A 14,284-nucleotide genomic window follows, 5' to 3' on the forward strand; every position below is an offset into this window, starting at 1 on the left:
AAACACGAACATCCACGATCGCCCTAGATCGCGCCACTTTACGAATCTTTACCGTTTTCCCATTGCGCCATTGCTTTTCCGCTAGAAACATTCCAATTTGTATTTAAACAGTCGTATCATTAACATTGTTTTAAACTTTCGATTAAACATTATACGTATTTTTATTTAATGTTCTTTTACTGCTGTTTATCGTTAATGTAACATATCTTTTACTCAATTGCTTTCGTTTCTATGAACTTGCCTTAATAAAACCTGTTAAAGCTATAATACATCTACATTACATAGTTGGTACTTTTATATAGGGAAAATAATATAGAAGATAAAAACTGATAAAAGTTTACGAATTTGTTCTTAAAATTTTCTAATATGATGCATTGTATATTGTACAATGTTAATATATATATATATATATATATATATATATATAATATATATATTATACTTTTAGACTAGATTAAACTTTTATAGCTTTTAGAATGCATGCTTTCATTTTCTGAAATCATTTTTCTGTATTGACATAAAATCATTTTTATACTCTTTGTAACATATTCCTTGATATATATTGTATTAGATATATGTATATATACACATGATATTACCGATCTACCGTCAAATAACGTTCCATACCTAACGATAGTTTACAAACTTTATTATTAAGAAACGCCATTACGTTATAAAAACGAAGTGCTTCCATAAACAGCGTATTTGTTATTCAGAATAACATACTTCGAAATCAATAACATAACTACAAAATTATGCTATTATACCGCATGGATTGTAGTTCGAGTTCTTGAAATCTAACCTTAAAATGTTCATAAAGCGTATTTATTGATGTATATTTTGAAATTTGAAAAAGGTGATAAATATTATAAATATTTATAAATATTGCTTTCATATCTATTTCTTCATGTGCTCGATACCAAAGGCAAATGCTTTAAATTCCTTTACTCGATGTCCTGGATTATATTGTGGAAGGGAATTACTGCCTGATGGCAACTGGAGTGACTGTGGTGCATGCCCTCGAGGGTTCAGGGCAAACGCCACTTCGATATGTGTTTCTTGCGAAGACGAACCAATGCTCTATGATTGGTTCTATTTAGGATTTGTGGCATTATTGGTATTATTATTACATTGGGTTTGCATTGATATAATATCTATGAGACGTACTATACCAAAAAAAGTGTTTGCGTTACATTTGTCTGCTCTAGTAGAAGTTGTTTCTGCATCTGTGATTACTTTACAAGTAACCGATCCTATAGGTAGTTTTGCAATTAGATCATGTAGAATTACAAAACTCTCAGACTGGTACACATTGTTTCACAATCCTAGCCCAAATTATGAAGAAACTCTGCACTGTACACAAGAAGCTGTTTATCCGTTGTTAGTAATTACATAATTATTCTATTTAATTATTTAATTTAGCTTTTTGTCTGAAAAATTAATTAATTGTTCAATCCTTAGGTACACAATGGTGTTCATTTTTTATGCTTTAGGGACAGCTATAATGTTAATAATAAGGCCAATTATAGCCAAGAAATTTTTACCAAAGAAAGGAAAATTTACAATTTATGCTGCTCTTTATTTCTATCCAATTTTAGCTTTATTACATGCAGTTGGCGGTGGTATAATATGTAAGTCAAGCAATTTACATTACCTTCCCCATAGTTTAAGGGTAATACCTTTCCCATATTTTATTAACTCTTATTTTTACAGATTATTCATTCCCATATATAACTATAACACTATCTATACTATTTAATGCAGCACATTTTTCATTTAAATTAAATCAGGTAATGGTCTCTGTATATTGTTCATATTTACGTATATTTAAATACTAAATGTGTTTTATAAATGTTTCATGAAACTCTACCTTTCTTTCAGTCAATGAAAGCATTGTTGTTGAGCTGTGTATCAGATATAAAAAATGTAATAATTATTGGAAGTCATTGGATGTTATATGGATATGGTTTAGTAGCTGCTGCAACTTTCCGAGATCTCGGCATTCATCCAGCATTGATTGCTTTAGTTCCTTTACCTGCATTGTTTTATATTATTACTGTAAGATTCACAGATCCGCATAAACTTCATTTAGAATAAATACAATTATAAAACCTATTATTAACATAACTATAATAAGTTGTCCCTTTATAAACAATAACTAATTGATTGTAGAATACTATGTTTTCAATGGATCACATTTAATTATATTTTTCACAAAAGCAGTACATAATTACTTATAATAAATGCCATTACATAAAGATCATAAGCAAGGGATTCTTATAGATCACTTGTAGACGTTTTTCTCTCGTATCTAATTTTGCGGAACAAATGTCAAAACAACTGTACTCTTGCCCGATATGGGAACTTTGTTAGAAGGCAGTTTTGTTCTGTAAAAAAATAAACTTCATAAAAAACGATTGTTTATCACAATATTATAAAAGAAATTGTTGATATTCTACGAAAAACACATAAAAATAAATTAAGTAATTGATGATAGTGAAATAACATTACTTTATTGTGTCGCTGTCTTGCACGTAATTAGGACTGTGTGCGACTATATTAACTTCGTCAGAAATCTGTGGTATTGTAGAAAAATCCACTACTGTAGGTTCTTCTGCTGATTGATACGCTACTAAGTATCCTGGATTGCCACTCTTTAACCTAGACATTTATTCAGTTTTAATATTCTTTTAATGAAGAACAAGAAAGAAAAATTGATTCAATTTTTGACAATGATAATTAAATTAATATTTTATATTATCAGTTATTAACTGGTGATTAGTCAAAATTGCTATTATTTACAATTAATTTTACAAAACGTAAGCCTCATGCAATATGTTAGTAAGATGACTCACCAGTTCCTGCGTTGCATAGAAGGAAGCGTGGAACAGGGCAAATTGATCTTTGGTTAGTAAATTATACAGTACAATTTGTGTCAATAGTGTGAGGTGTATGAGTTATTTGGAGTTTAAGTGTAGCATCAAAGGATAATTGAAATGATTTATAGCAATTGTGAATTAAGTTGATTGAACTTTCTTTGATATAGATTAATACTGCAATTACTGTTTTATTCTTCAAAGATTTTATACCATCCATTAATTTTCTGATACTATCCTCCTTTGTTTTAAGGTTATACTTAATGTGTAAATGGATAAACATACAATACTGAAATAAGTAAAAATACTATTACATTACCTTGTATAAACAAATACGCTTCCATTGACAGTCTTAAGCATTGTCTCTCCATGAAGAAACGTTAAGCTATGTCGCGTTTTACATAAAGTCGCAAAGGCGTCTTTTGCAGATAAAGTATCGTTCAATTTTAATACAGGTGTTCCAGGTAAAAGTAATGTCATAAGTGCTAAACTGTCTGCTATATCTGCAGGCATTCTCTCTCTCAAACTGAGGTTTCTACCGTTAATCTAGAATGTAATATGATAATATAATATATATTTTAAAATATACATCTTGTAGAGACTTACATCCCAAGCAGGCCAGGAAGTAAAATTAAGCCAGTGGGAAAAGCCACGCTGTAAAGTCGTGGCATCTATATTGCTATCTGCAGTTGTAAGAAATTGTGAATTTTGTGGAAGATCAATCAGCCTCTTATTCTCATTATAAACTTGTAGAATGTCAGTTCCAATATCATCTTGGAGGGCAAAGAACCTGGACAAACATTTTGTTATGGAACTTTGCTCGAAAGGAAGACTGAATATGCATGCTACTACTATAATTATTAAAGATAATTAACCCTTTTTTGCGTGTTTCATTATGAACTCTTTCATGCCATTTTGCCAGAACAACACCATTTTCTGGCCGATCTCTTGTATAAGCATGTACTAATGAATCATAGTTATCTGCTTCAGTAGGTATAGTGCTCCTAAATTCATCATGAAGATCTGGATCCACAGTTAAATATTGAGTATTAGCTAAACGGAATCCACTGATCCCTAATTTTAACCAATGACTCAAAATATCCTAAGCATTAAAAGTTAAGTATTATCGAATTTATTTTTTACATTTATTTTTTAATCAGCATATAAGAGAAGCAATGACAAAATAACTTACTGAAAATTCTGTAACTACTACTGGATTATTGTAATTTAATTCAGGTTGTGTTGTTTTGAAATGATGAAGGTAATATTGTTCTCTTTGTTCGTTCCATTCCCATGCTGATCCTCCATATACACTTAGCTAAAATAATTCGTATTATAGAAATACTACAAAGATACAGGGCAATTTTAGCTTGAAAATAGATATAACTAACCCAATTATTAGGTGGAGTACGTTTACCATCGGTAGTTATTTTTGCATCTGCCCATACGTAGTAAGATGAGAATGGTTCTTCTTTCTCTATAGAGCGTTTGAACCATGGATGTTCAGTTGATGTATGACTTGGATCTAATTCTAAAATGATATATTGTTCTTGACTTTTGGCAGCTTTGACAAGAGCCTCCAAATCACTTGTAGTTCCTAATTCTGGTTTAATGTTTTTGAAGTCTTCTGTTCCCCCTATGATTTAAAATGCAATATATTAATATCTGTTGCCATACTAGAGTAAAAAACTACCTGTAAGAGTTGTTGTATATGTACCTGTTGAACTTTCTTTAACCGTGGAAGCTAGAGAAATTGCATCTATATATTGTGTTTTCAAAATATCTAACAAAGATTCTATGCCTTTCAAATCATGAGTGCTTGTTTCAACAGGATCTAATTGTACAATAGCACTCCTTTCCCACCAATTTTTGGGTTCTGGTGCTGCACATTTTGGTGCCATTATCACAATAGCTATAGCACCAGCTAACATGGCAAACCAAAGTACCCAGAAAGAAATGAATAAAAACCATCTTAATTTAATCCAGAATGGGGAATTAGCAAATTCCATGAGTTCCTCTTTTCCCATTCCAGAAAGAGTTTGTTTGACTGTCTCAATATCGATCTTGGTATCTCCATTTTCAGAAATAAATTTTACCTACTCAAAATAATCGTATGTTACATATAAAATCAACAGACATTTAATGCATGTATTTCTCTTGAATGTTAATGAATCACAATTATTTCCACAGATAATTCCATGATCTATCTTTCCTCTTCATGATGGTATGATGCAATAGCAAAAGATTCTTACTTTCGAATAACAAATGTAATACAATGTCGGAAAAATATAGAATACATAAAAACATGTGATAATAAAATTTGAAAATCATTCGAAAGCAGATCAATTGACTTTTATTATTGAGCAAAAAAAACTTTCAATCAAGATAAAAATAGTAATTAGCTATTAATTATATTTGAATAAAATAGAATAATAAAACAATAATAGTGACAAAAAGGAGATGGATATCTTTAAATACGAATAGAGGTATCTTTTATTGATCGTATAAAGATTAGACGTGACTTCCAAAAATGTGTTCGTTAACATACCTCGGTTGTATCTTTCATAGGAGAGATTTTACTCTCATCTTTAAGCATCTTTTCGTGGACCCCATCGTCGGTATCGTTTTCATTACTTGCTTTTCCCATGTTTTCAATTTTATCTTGTACACTTCCGTCCTCGTCCGACAACGCCTTGTATGTGGCGACAACTGCCGTTTCTTTCGCGTTCCCGTTAGCTTCGATATTATCTGAATTCAACCTCCCACTCTCCATTATTACTATCGCACAGTACCAAGGACGTTAAACGATCTTATATGGCGGGGATGTGTGAAAATTTTTCTCTACTTAATGAATTTTCGATGGATTTTCGACTCCGTAAGGTTCAAGAACGGCTGGACAGACGCCTTCTACCCCATAGAGAAATCTAGTTGGTTCTTACTCTCCTTTTGTCCCTGCTAGTATTTACTTATACTACCACAAGCATAGGGTATAAAGTAAAATCAGGGACGACCTTCGTCCCTCAAAATTATCGTGACTTTACTAAGTATTTTAGAACAATATTTGAGATTTATAATATGTTTTACAAATTAAAGAATATCCAGAATTTTCTAATGTACTAAATAAATATCCCTTATTTAGATTGTAATATTTCGGTGGAGATTTATGTTTATGCATCGTACTAAAAAATGTTAGTAAATTATAAGAAAATTAAAAAGAAAAATTTGATTAGAAATTAAGACATCCCTTCAAAAAACTTATGATTAAAAAAATATTATTTTGTAGATAAAGTTACTAAAGAATTTTAATTAAAAGTTAGTTTGCATAGGGTTCTTTACTGCCACAATCCAGAACTGATTTAATTCTCCCCTTTCGATCGGACGTTTCAACGACGAATAGAATACTTGGGTTGAGAAATAGCGCGAAAGATATTTCGTTGATTATTTACACCTTTTGTATGACAAACAAATTTATTAGATACTTTAATATTACAATCGAAAAATATTTAGAAAATATTTTCAGATGTAAATAATATATAAAGTTTTCTATATATTCATATATAAGAATGATAAATAGTACTGTATACATGATTTTCTTAACATTTCTCATATTTAACATTTAAAGGTTTTAGAAGTATTTTGATCTGTATCCTTCTGCTTAACAGTAGCTTTGTTAAAGTAAGCAAGGAATTAAACGATTATCTTATATCTTGCTGATAGCACGAAAAATATACTATCTTTATGGACACATCGATTTTTTATTTATTGACTTATTCAGTAACATCCGATTAGAGATCCTGAACACGTTGTTCGTATTATGTTGGTGTCTGGAAAATTTACTGAAACAACGAAGGATTAAGGCGGTTACATAATTTGAGATACCGATTCTAGAGTGAACAAAATTTATAATTTCTGTTCAAATACTTACTGTATCTGTTATATTTATAGTAGCATCGTAGCATGGTTTCCATGCAAAACAGCAGTGAAATAAAATAGATAAAATAATCATTACTATCAACAATGCCCATAAAAACCAAAATATACACAAACGAATATTCATACACATTGGATCGATTCGGTGGTATCTAAAATTATCGCTTGCTGATCCTAAAAAATAGTCTTTTTATACGCCTTTTAATAATATTTTTTGTAATTCTATAAATTTTAACTATAATTTAACACTGATAAATATCTTTTACATATTTTTTCAAATTCGCACGAGTTATCGACCGAATCTAGATTCGATATCTTAATTTATAAACTTCCGGTCTCGAAATGCATGTTGCATATAGCATACGGATGCGCGAGCACATGCCTTATGATTGGTCCAATTTAAATTTCAGATTTCGTACGAACATTGTTCGTTGTCATTTTACAATTAGTTGCGTGAATATTTTCCATTTCGTGAATAGTGATGCCAAACCTGTGTCTTGTAATCTTTCGTTAGATCCATCGATTTGTATAGCCTCGTACGTCCATGCACCGCAGGGAAGGTGAGTAGTATCTGCTGATTCCATTGTTATAAATTCCTTCTGATCCGCTTGGTACTCTTCACTATGCCAAAAACCAACTAACGGATTTTTCGCATCATTACTTTTTCCGCTGCACGTTCGTTTGCTTCCCGATATGATAGGAATATTTATGTTTACACAAGTGGGGCACGATTTAGGCTGACCGTTAACGATCGATGTTATAAAACAACGATTCTGTGACATTCTGTTCCCGATAAATATAGACACAACGAGATAACAATTGAATGGTGAAATTTCTTTTGTCGCCCCTATTATTGTTTGCCTTTCGTTCTTATCTTACGGGAGATACGTTAGACTTGATTCAACATATTTGCGTCCGTTCGAAGTCCTGTCGCCCTGATTAACAGGGAACCGGTACATATTGATAAACTGAGTCACAGATATATATATCTAAATATATCCAACTAATTATAAACGCACTGTTTGTGGTCACGAATTTAATAAACGATATATTTTCTCTGTTTACAAGGCAACGAATTGTTTGACAATTTCTTATATTTCTTATATGTATTTTGCCTTACTTCACACTCGTTTCTTCACACACATTTACGTATTGTAAACAATGATGATATTAAACTCATGCCGTTGCTATAATTATACCAGCAAGAGTATGGTTCTACTCATGATTTTAGTACAGATACAACTGGCTTCTAAATGAGACATTCACTCGGGACCATTGCTTAGCTTATTATGAGTCATTCAACACATTCGTTGCTTCATGAATGTATTTGAACAGTGGGAGTATTTGTGTTGTCATTAATATAAATTATAGCAGCACTTCATAACCATAATGTTAACATCTGAGGACAATGCCTCTCTTGACAAAAATAGACTTCCTATTTATAGGATATACTTATATACTAATTCATGTAAAGCAGGGTGAATTGAACATACATTTGCTGTTACTTTAGACAAAACCTCTTATTAATATAGGAACGCTTAATTACTAATTATAATCGCTTTATATAAGTTCATAACTAAAATTTTTATTCTACAAAATTGGGATTATTGAAACGTTAAAATATTCAATAACACTACTGCGATGCTTATACTTGTTATTAACCATGTTGCTGAGGAGGAAATAACGGCAGAATTTTTCTTTGTTGTAGATTCAGGAGTCGAAGGAGTTGTACTAGTTCCTCCGGGTTCTTCAGCTTTCAGGACAAATGCTGCATTTGCCGTGAGTATAACATTTTGTGTCGAAATATTTGACCTAAAAAGTGGAATTAAATATTCCGAGTTATCCTCGCGCATTCGGCAGTTAATCCGTTTTGATATAAGACATACGCTTACGTAATGTTAACTGCATTACTGGATGCGATAACAATTTGTACCGGATCTTTTAAGTTCGGATACACCGACGTTAGATTAACTGTTTCTTGTCGTAGACCCAAGTTAATAACAATGATATATGTAGGATTGTTTGCTAAAGATCTAATAAAAAATAATATTAGATACTTATTGAATATGTAATGTAATGTATTAAATATAATATATATATAAAAGTAAATAAATAAATAAATAAATACATATATATATATATATATATTTATTTATTTTTGATATTCTATAATTTTTATAATTTTGAATATTACATATATGTATGTCATTGTGTTACAAACCTTTTAAAGATAAATACGTGGTCATTGTTTAAGGTTGCGAATTCATAATCTCCATGAGTGAATACTTTATCTTTTCTAAGAGTAGCAAGTGATTTATATGTCTTCAAATTGCTCTGTGAACTTTTTAGTTGTGCTTTGACGTTTCTTTCTGTATAATCTGGATGAACAGGAAGATATGTAATTTTATTAGATGAAAATCCTGCTGATGTACTAGAGTTCCATTGCATTGGTGTTCTTGCAGGATCTCTGGAATAATTTCCAAATATTTCCTTTGACCTTGAACAACCCATAGGGTCGATTGTTTCATTCCATGACATCTTCCTGTCTAACATTCCAATCTCTTCTCCATAGTAAGTATATGCTTGACCAGGTAACAGTAGACTAAGCATATGAAGTCCATCGACACGATTCAATCCAATTCTTGAGGCTGCTCTTGAAGTATCATGATTGGAAAGCTAGAATTGGAAGAACAGACGTATCTACTTAAATCTTAGGCAAACAATGGGAGATGATCGTAGCAAAATATGTGCTCTTACCACCCAATTTGTGTTTGCTTTGTTTGGAAGTTTTTTAAACCAGTCTTCCAGAACATTTTTAATATGTTCAGCAGTGCTTGTATTCTGAACAGAAGTAATAAACCGGAAATTAAAGGGTGTTATTCCATTGTGCGTAGCATTACCATAAAGCGATATCAACACTTCATCAGAGTCATAAGACTCTGCAATTAATAATCTGTGAATTAACAATTGCAATATTTTAATATAAATACTATGGAATAAGTTAAAGTCAAATTTGTGATATCTCTATACATACTTTGAAGGAGCTTTGTTCTTTTTTACCCAATTATCAATATATGAACGAAACTTGTATACAAGATCTGTGCTCTCTGGCAGACCAGATGTGTAGATTCCATTCCCTGCAACAGGCTCGTCTTTTAAATCCTTATCTTCATAAAGATACGATACTGCGCCAATTCGAAAACCATCAACTTTTCTCTTCAGCCAAAAGTTGAACACATCCTGAAATATGTAAATAAGTTTTTAAGCATACATTAACTTCTTATTGAATTACAAAATACAATATTATCATAATATTAATACTTTACCAATAATTCTTGTATCACATCTTTATTTCTCAAATTGAGGTCAGGTTGAGATTTGTGAAATTTATGGTAATACCATTGCTGCCTTGTATCGTGCCATGTCCATGCTGATCCCTCTTTGTCACTGTAGGTGCTTATCTAAATTAAATGAGAGCATTAGCAGGCATTTGTCAAAATTGTTTCAAGGATGAATAATTATTTACCCAGTTATTAGGTGGTATCTTGTTGCCATTTTGATCTTTGGAACCGTTTGCCCAAATGTAGTAATCATTGTATTGCTTATTATTTTGACTCGACAGCAGAAACCATTTATGTTGATCGCTTGAATGATTTGGTACTATGTCTAAAATGACCTTCAGGTCTGCAATAATTTATGTCACTCAAAAAATTGATACATATTCAATGAAAAAAATGTCACTAACTACTGACGCATACCACGTTTATGTGCTTGTTCTACGAACTCGTCAAAGAGCTGGAGATTACCAAACAATGGATTTATCGTGGTATAATCAGAAATATCGTATCCAGAATCTTTCAGTGGCGATGAGTAGATAGGGTTCAGCCAAATTGTGTCGATTCCAAGCTCTTGTAAATAATCCAGCCGGTTGGTTATACCTATGTAACATTTGATATTTATTTCATTAACTATGAATTAAAAATGTGAATTAAAAGTTAGAGATATGATATTAAAGTTAAATATTACTAACATATCGTGTTCAAAATTTAGACAAATATTTTCACCACGTGTTTTTTATTTACGTATATTCCGTAGAAAGATGTCGTCAAAGTCACCTCATCGTGTTTACCATAAATTCAGCGAGACCAATCAATTGAAAAATTATTTCCATCGAGCGATAAATTGATTCTGCGTTATCAATGGCACACGGGAAGTCTGAAGTAACTTCGGTTGGTACCTTGACCAACAAGCGATAAACGAGCTCAGCCGTAACACAACTCCGAACGCGAAGCTAATTCTTCACTCGTTTAGCATTTACGATACGCTGCCAATAGCTTTAAAAATAGATTTACGAGGCTATGAAATTTCACGACCATTGTACAGGCCTTATGTTACATTTATCTAAATTTTCATTTTTACATGCGCAATTCGTTTTGTATATCTCAAGTCAAACGATACGAACATTCGTATAGAAGCTGCCCCGTTTATAATTTAAAACGCAAAATTTTCAAACGCAATATCCCACTATGGATAACAGTTATTTTCACTACGAACTTCGATAACGATACTAAGAAAATAATTATCTTTTTTTTTCGTTACATGCACCCACTATCGAACACGACACTTTTCGGTTTATCGAATTTACGATTTATTTCCTATTTACGATATCCACGACGTCTAGAAACTACATATTTATGCACGTTCATATTTTTACCAACAAAACTAAATATTACAACGAGTATTCTACTTCCCATAATATTTTATACACACTTTCCCGCGTTCCGTGCATCTCCCATACGCATAAATACTCGGAATGTTGAAACCACAACGATCAAACACACCTGTAGATTCCAATTTCCGGTTCATAACGTACCCTTCAAGTCACCCTCGCCATCTCCATCGCTATCCTGAAATCCTCTCGGCCAGATTTGATAGACCAAAGCGGTTTCCCACCATTGTTTGTCCACCAACTGGGAACTTGTCGATCCCACGGCCAGGAGCCCGAAAACCAACAGTAGAATTCCACGGGATTGATGCATTTCGTCGATCGATGTACAAAACTCGACTCTCGATACGCGATTTCGTCCTGTTATATATATTTTTGGCAGAAACCAGGTTATCGCTTTATCTGCCGTTATCACGATGATTCCGGTGTCCTTATCGCGCTTATTCCTTCCTCCATATATACTGAAAACGCGTCATTGTTTACGTTAAGAATAGAGAATAGAGATGTTCCTTTAATTCCTGTCGTTGTTCGTGGCGGATCACCGATCGCGATAGTAGTTTTTGTTTGAGCAAAGAAAGAGGAAAATCTAGTACCGATTATATCGAGAAAAGGGGTGTAATTGTAAATTGTGTCGGCCATAACAAGATTAGGATATTTGGCGTGTCTAGACAAGATATGATATTTAATACAAAGCCGATGTATTTCTCCCTGCTTTTTTATTGGGTCATCTCGCAAGCAAAGAGTAAGAGTTACGCATTAAAATTGAAAAAGTGGGAACGTCACTTATTTAAGATAGCAGCGATCGTTTAGTAAAAGTAGGGCGACACGTACGTCTTAAAAAGCTTCGCTTTAACAGGGGAAACCGTATCGAAACTAGCTGATCATACTTTTGTTTATTATTTCTCCCGCACTCGTGATTTTAAACGTTTTTCACGGCATTTGTGATTATCATTCCTGATCAGACATTTTAATCAAAGGAACTTGCAGCGAGCCGAAACTGCATCGTTTTCACCCTAGCAAATTCACACAACGAAATATATTTTCTGCAACAATTTTATCCGCCTCAGGTATTTTCCTAAACGTCGCAACTTTCGTATTTTACGCGGAAACTTCCTATGCGAAGATCAGTTTCCAACATAATGGCGGTGTGGAACCTGATCGACCGATGACACTCTACGGGATGTTGGGTTTTTCGCCAAGTAAAATATCTTTCGATATTCCAGACTCTGGCGCTTGTCCTAAGCACTTCTCACGAGAGTTCAAACGATCAGATAAATACAGCATCGAATAACGGGACGAAGATCACACGGAAGACGTACGATAGGTCTATCTATTTGTTAATTTTCGGATTTTAAGGTCAGTCCGTGTTTAAAAGATATCTCGATACACGACTTACCTTGTCGAAAAGGAAACCGACTTACCTTCTAAATATTATTGCTGGATATATTAAGATGTATCAGCTCAGAAGATGCGTTGCTTTTCAATAATAAACGATCCATCGTGCGCTAGAAATGCAAATCACTCGATCGCTCACCGACAGCCTGAAATATCTCACGTTCCTCGTATTCCGCTTTTCTTTCTTCTCTGTTTGCTTTACCGCGCACCACGTCCGCTCGAAATCGTACGTTTGGCGTAACTAAATTTCATCGGTTCGCGCTTAATTAAAATTCCGCCTGCGACACGCGAATACACGACGCGGCGCTGTTTTAATTCTGTTGAAGTGGCTACCACTTCTAAGAAAACTCTACATCTGGTCTTTTCTAGTTTTCTCAAGCACTGAAGCCATCGACAGCGCGTAGACAAAAGACTGCGACGAAGTCAGGCCATAAACAGTAGACAGGCGACGTTGGCTTCGGGGTTTTCAGTTATTAGGTAACACAGCTAGCGTGCGGATCTGGACCAGCTCAAATTGTATTTTTACTTATCACACTTCTATTTAAATATATTTTCTACCTTACAATTTATCCACGTGTTTTCTCTGTTTACACACCGAATAACCTCGACAAATTCGGTCGTGGTAACATAAAGAGGCGAGGCCATGGCGTTTTCGCCATACGAAAAATATACCACCTCCTTTCCCTGCTCGTATTTCAACGAGAGCCAGCTGCTCTAACGACGCGATTCTCGCCTCGCGGTAATTCATTCTCGCGGTTAACCCGTTTGGCTGCGCTCGAATGGATCTCTCGAACGTTCACCTGACCAACCCTACCTCGGAATGCCTTATTGCGTCGCGTAACTCATCGCCTAAGCCTCTTACGAACCCCAATTTCGTATCACGTAGCTATGCATGATTTATTCGTCTCGTTTTATACGCACCAGTTATTGTAAATTGGAAGATAATCGATGCCATCCGAAATACCCTCTATAATTCGGCTGAGAGCACGCTATTGGTTAAGCTACTAGGGTAGGCGAACATTTGGTTATTTATCGTGCCAACGCGAATTATTGGAACACGCTGCAACAAGCAATCGATAACGCGGCAAGTTGCATTATCCGATCCTTCTCGCGATCGTTCTATCGTATTTGAACTAATTGGAAGATCGCGATGTTCGCTATTTCTTACACGCAGCTACACAGGCTTTTGTTTCTTAACGTTGTTAATCCTGTTAACGTTGCACGTCGTAATGATGTTATCCCTCGCTTTTACGCACACTTTGTCGATTTATCAGCTATCCTTAACCCTTTGCAGTCGTATGTCGAGCGTGACTCTTCAGTTCCACGTTTCTTTGTGAAACGTACGAAAGAAAGCCAG

The 14,284-nt window shown here is 33.7% G+C and overlaps 4 protein-coding genes across 6 annotated transcripts; 1 reads left to right on the forward strand and 3 right to left on the reverse strand.

Annotated features, from left to right (window-relative positions):
* The first annotated feature begins 544 nt into the window (after nt 1-544).
* LOC117207615 (JNK1/MAPK8-associated membrane protein) lies at nt 545-2,261 on the forward strand. Its single transcript, XM_033447995.1, has 4 exons — nt 545-1,380; nt 1,462-1,631; nt 1,714-1,790; nt 1,882-2,261. Exons 1-4 carry the CDS (start codon nt 908-910, stop codon nt 2,095-2,097), a joined length of 936 nt encoding a protein of 311 aa, XP_033303886.1. The 5' UTR covers nt 545-907; the 3' UTR covers nt 2,098-2,261.
* On the reverse strand, nt 2,182-5,788 carry LOC117207614 (neutral and basic amino acid transport protein rBAT). 2 transcript variants are annotated; one of them, XM_033447992.1, is made up of 10 exons: nt 5,425-5,788; nt 4,594-4,972; nt 4,268-4,512; nt 4,069-4,194; nt 3,752-3,978; nt 3,483-3,666; nt 3,196-3,422; nt 2,856-2,861; nt 2,512-2,661; nt 2,182-2,387 (listed from the first exon to the last, which is right to left on the reverse strand). In XM_033447992.1, exons 1-10 carry the CDS (start codon nt 5,647-5,649, stop codon nt 2,312-2,314), a joined length of 1,845 nt encoding a protein of 614 aa, XP_033303883.1. In that variant the 5' UTR covers nt 5,650-5,788; the 3' UTR covers nt 2,182-2,311. The 2 variants fall into 2 exon arrangements, with proteins under 2 accessions (XP_033303883.1, XP_033303885.1); XM_033447994.1 differs by lacking the exon at nt 2,856-2,861.
* Nucleotides 5,789-6,269: 481 nt separating this feature from the next.
* Nucleotides 6,270-7,727, reverse strand: LOC117207617. Of its 2 annotated transcripts, XM_033447998.1 has the most exons (3): nt 7,297-7,727; nt 6,802-6,980; nt 6,270-6,712 (listed from the first exon to the last, which is right to left on the reverse strand). In XM_033447998.1, the coding sequence occupies exons 1-3, from the start codon at nt 7,586-7,588 to the stop codon at nt 6,710-6,712; spliced, it is 474 nt and encodes a 157-aa protein (XP_033303889.1). In that variant the 5' UTR covers nt 7,589-7,727; the 3' UTR covers nt 6,270-6,709. The 2 variants fall into 2 exon arrangements, with proteins under 2 accessions (XP_033303889.1, XP_033303888.1); XM_033447997.1 differs by lacking the exon at nt 6,270-6,712 and having other exon boundaries at nt 6,728-6,980.
* Nucleotides 7,728-8,285: 558 nt separating this feature from the next.
* LOC117207616 (maltase A3-like) lies at nt 8,286-11,993 on the reverse strand. Its single transcript, XM_033447996.1, has 9 exons — nt 11,680-11,993; nt 10,565-10,744; nt 10,333-10,490; nt 10,133-10,267; nt 9,841-10,046; nt 9,564-9,759; nt 9,028-9,482; nt 8,699-8,839; nt 8,286-8,618 (listed from the first exon to the last, which is right to left on the reverse strand). The coding sequence occupies exons 1-9, from the start codon at nt 11,843-11,845 to the stop codon at nt 8,411-8,413; spliced, it is 1,845 nt and encodes a 614-aa protein (XP_033303887.1). The 5' UTR covers nt 11,846-11,993; the 3' UTR covers nt 8,286-8,410.
* Nucleotides 11,994-14,284: the final 2,291 nt, after the last annotated feature.

The sequence above is a fragment of the Bombus bifarius genome, unplaced genomic scaffold (assembly GCF_011952205.1).
Source record: "Bombus bifarius isolate JDL3187 unplaced genomic scaffold, Bbif_JDL3187 scf7180000008039, whole genome shotgun sequence".
NCBI lineage: Eukaryota > Metazoa > Arthropoda > Insecta > Hymenoptera > Apidae > Bombus > Bombus bifarius.

Bases quoted from the DNA above. Each gene is read 5' to 3' on its own strand.
- LOC117207615 (XM_033447995.1), top strand. From the start codon at position 908: ATGTGCTCGATACCAAAGGCAAATGCTTTAAATTCCTTTACTCGATGT. The intron at 1,381-1,461 runs GTTAGTAATTAC...TTCAATCCTTAG, and splicing joins CAAGAAGCTGTTTATCCGTT to GTACACAATGGTGTTCATTT. The intron at 1,632-1,713 runs GTAAGTCAAGCA...TTATTTTTACAG, and splicing joins AGTTGGCGGTGGTATAATAT to ATTATTCATTCCCATATATA.
- LOC117207614 (XM_033447992.1), bottom strand. From the start codon at position 5,649: ATGGAGAGTGGGAGGTTGAATTCAGATAATATCGAAGCTAACGGGAAC. The intron at 3,979-4,068 runs GTAAGTTATTTT...TTTAATGCTTAG, and splicing joins TAGTAGTTACAGAATTTTCA to GATATTTTGAGTCATTGGTT. The intron at 2,388-2,511 runs GTAATGTTATTT...ATTTTTTTACAG, and splicing joins CAAGACAGCGACACAATAAA to AACAAAACTGCCTTCTAACA.
- LOC117207617 (XM_033447997.1), bottom strand. From the start codon at position 7,588: ATGTCACAGAATCGTTGTTTTATAACATCGATCGTTAACGGTCAGCCT. The intron at 6,981-7,296 runs GTTTGGCATCAC...ACTATTTTTTAG, and splicing joins CGAAAGATTACAAGACACAG to GATCAGCAAGCGATAATTTT.
- LOC117207616 (XM_033447996.1), bottom strand. From the start codon at position 11,845: ATGCATCAATCCCGTGGAATTCTACTGTTGGTTTTCGGGCTCCTGGCC. The intron at 10,745-11,679 runs GTACGTTATGAA...AATGTTACATAG, and splicing joins TGGCGAGGGTGACTTGAAGG to GTATAACCAACCGGCTGGAT. The intron at 10,491-10,564 runs GTATGCGTCAGT...AAATTATTGCAG, and splicing joins AGAACAAGCACATAAACGTG to ACCTGAAGGTCATTTTAGAC.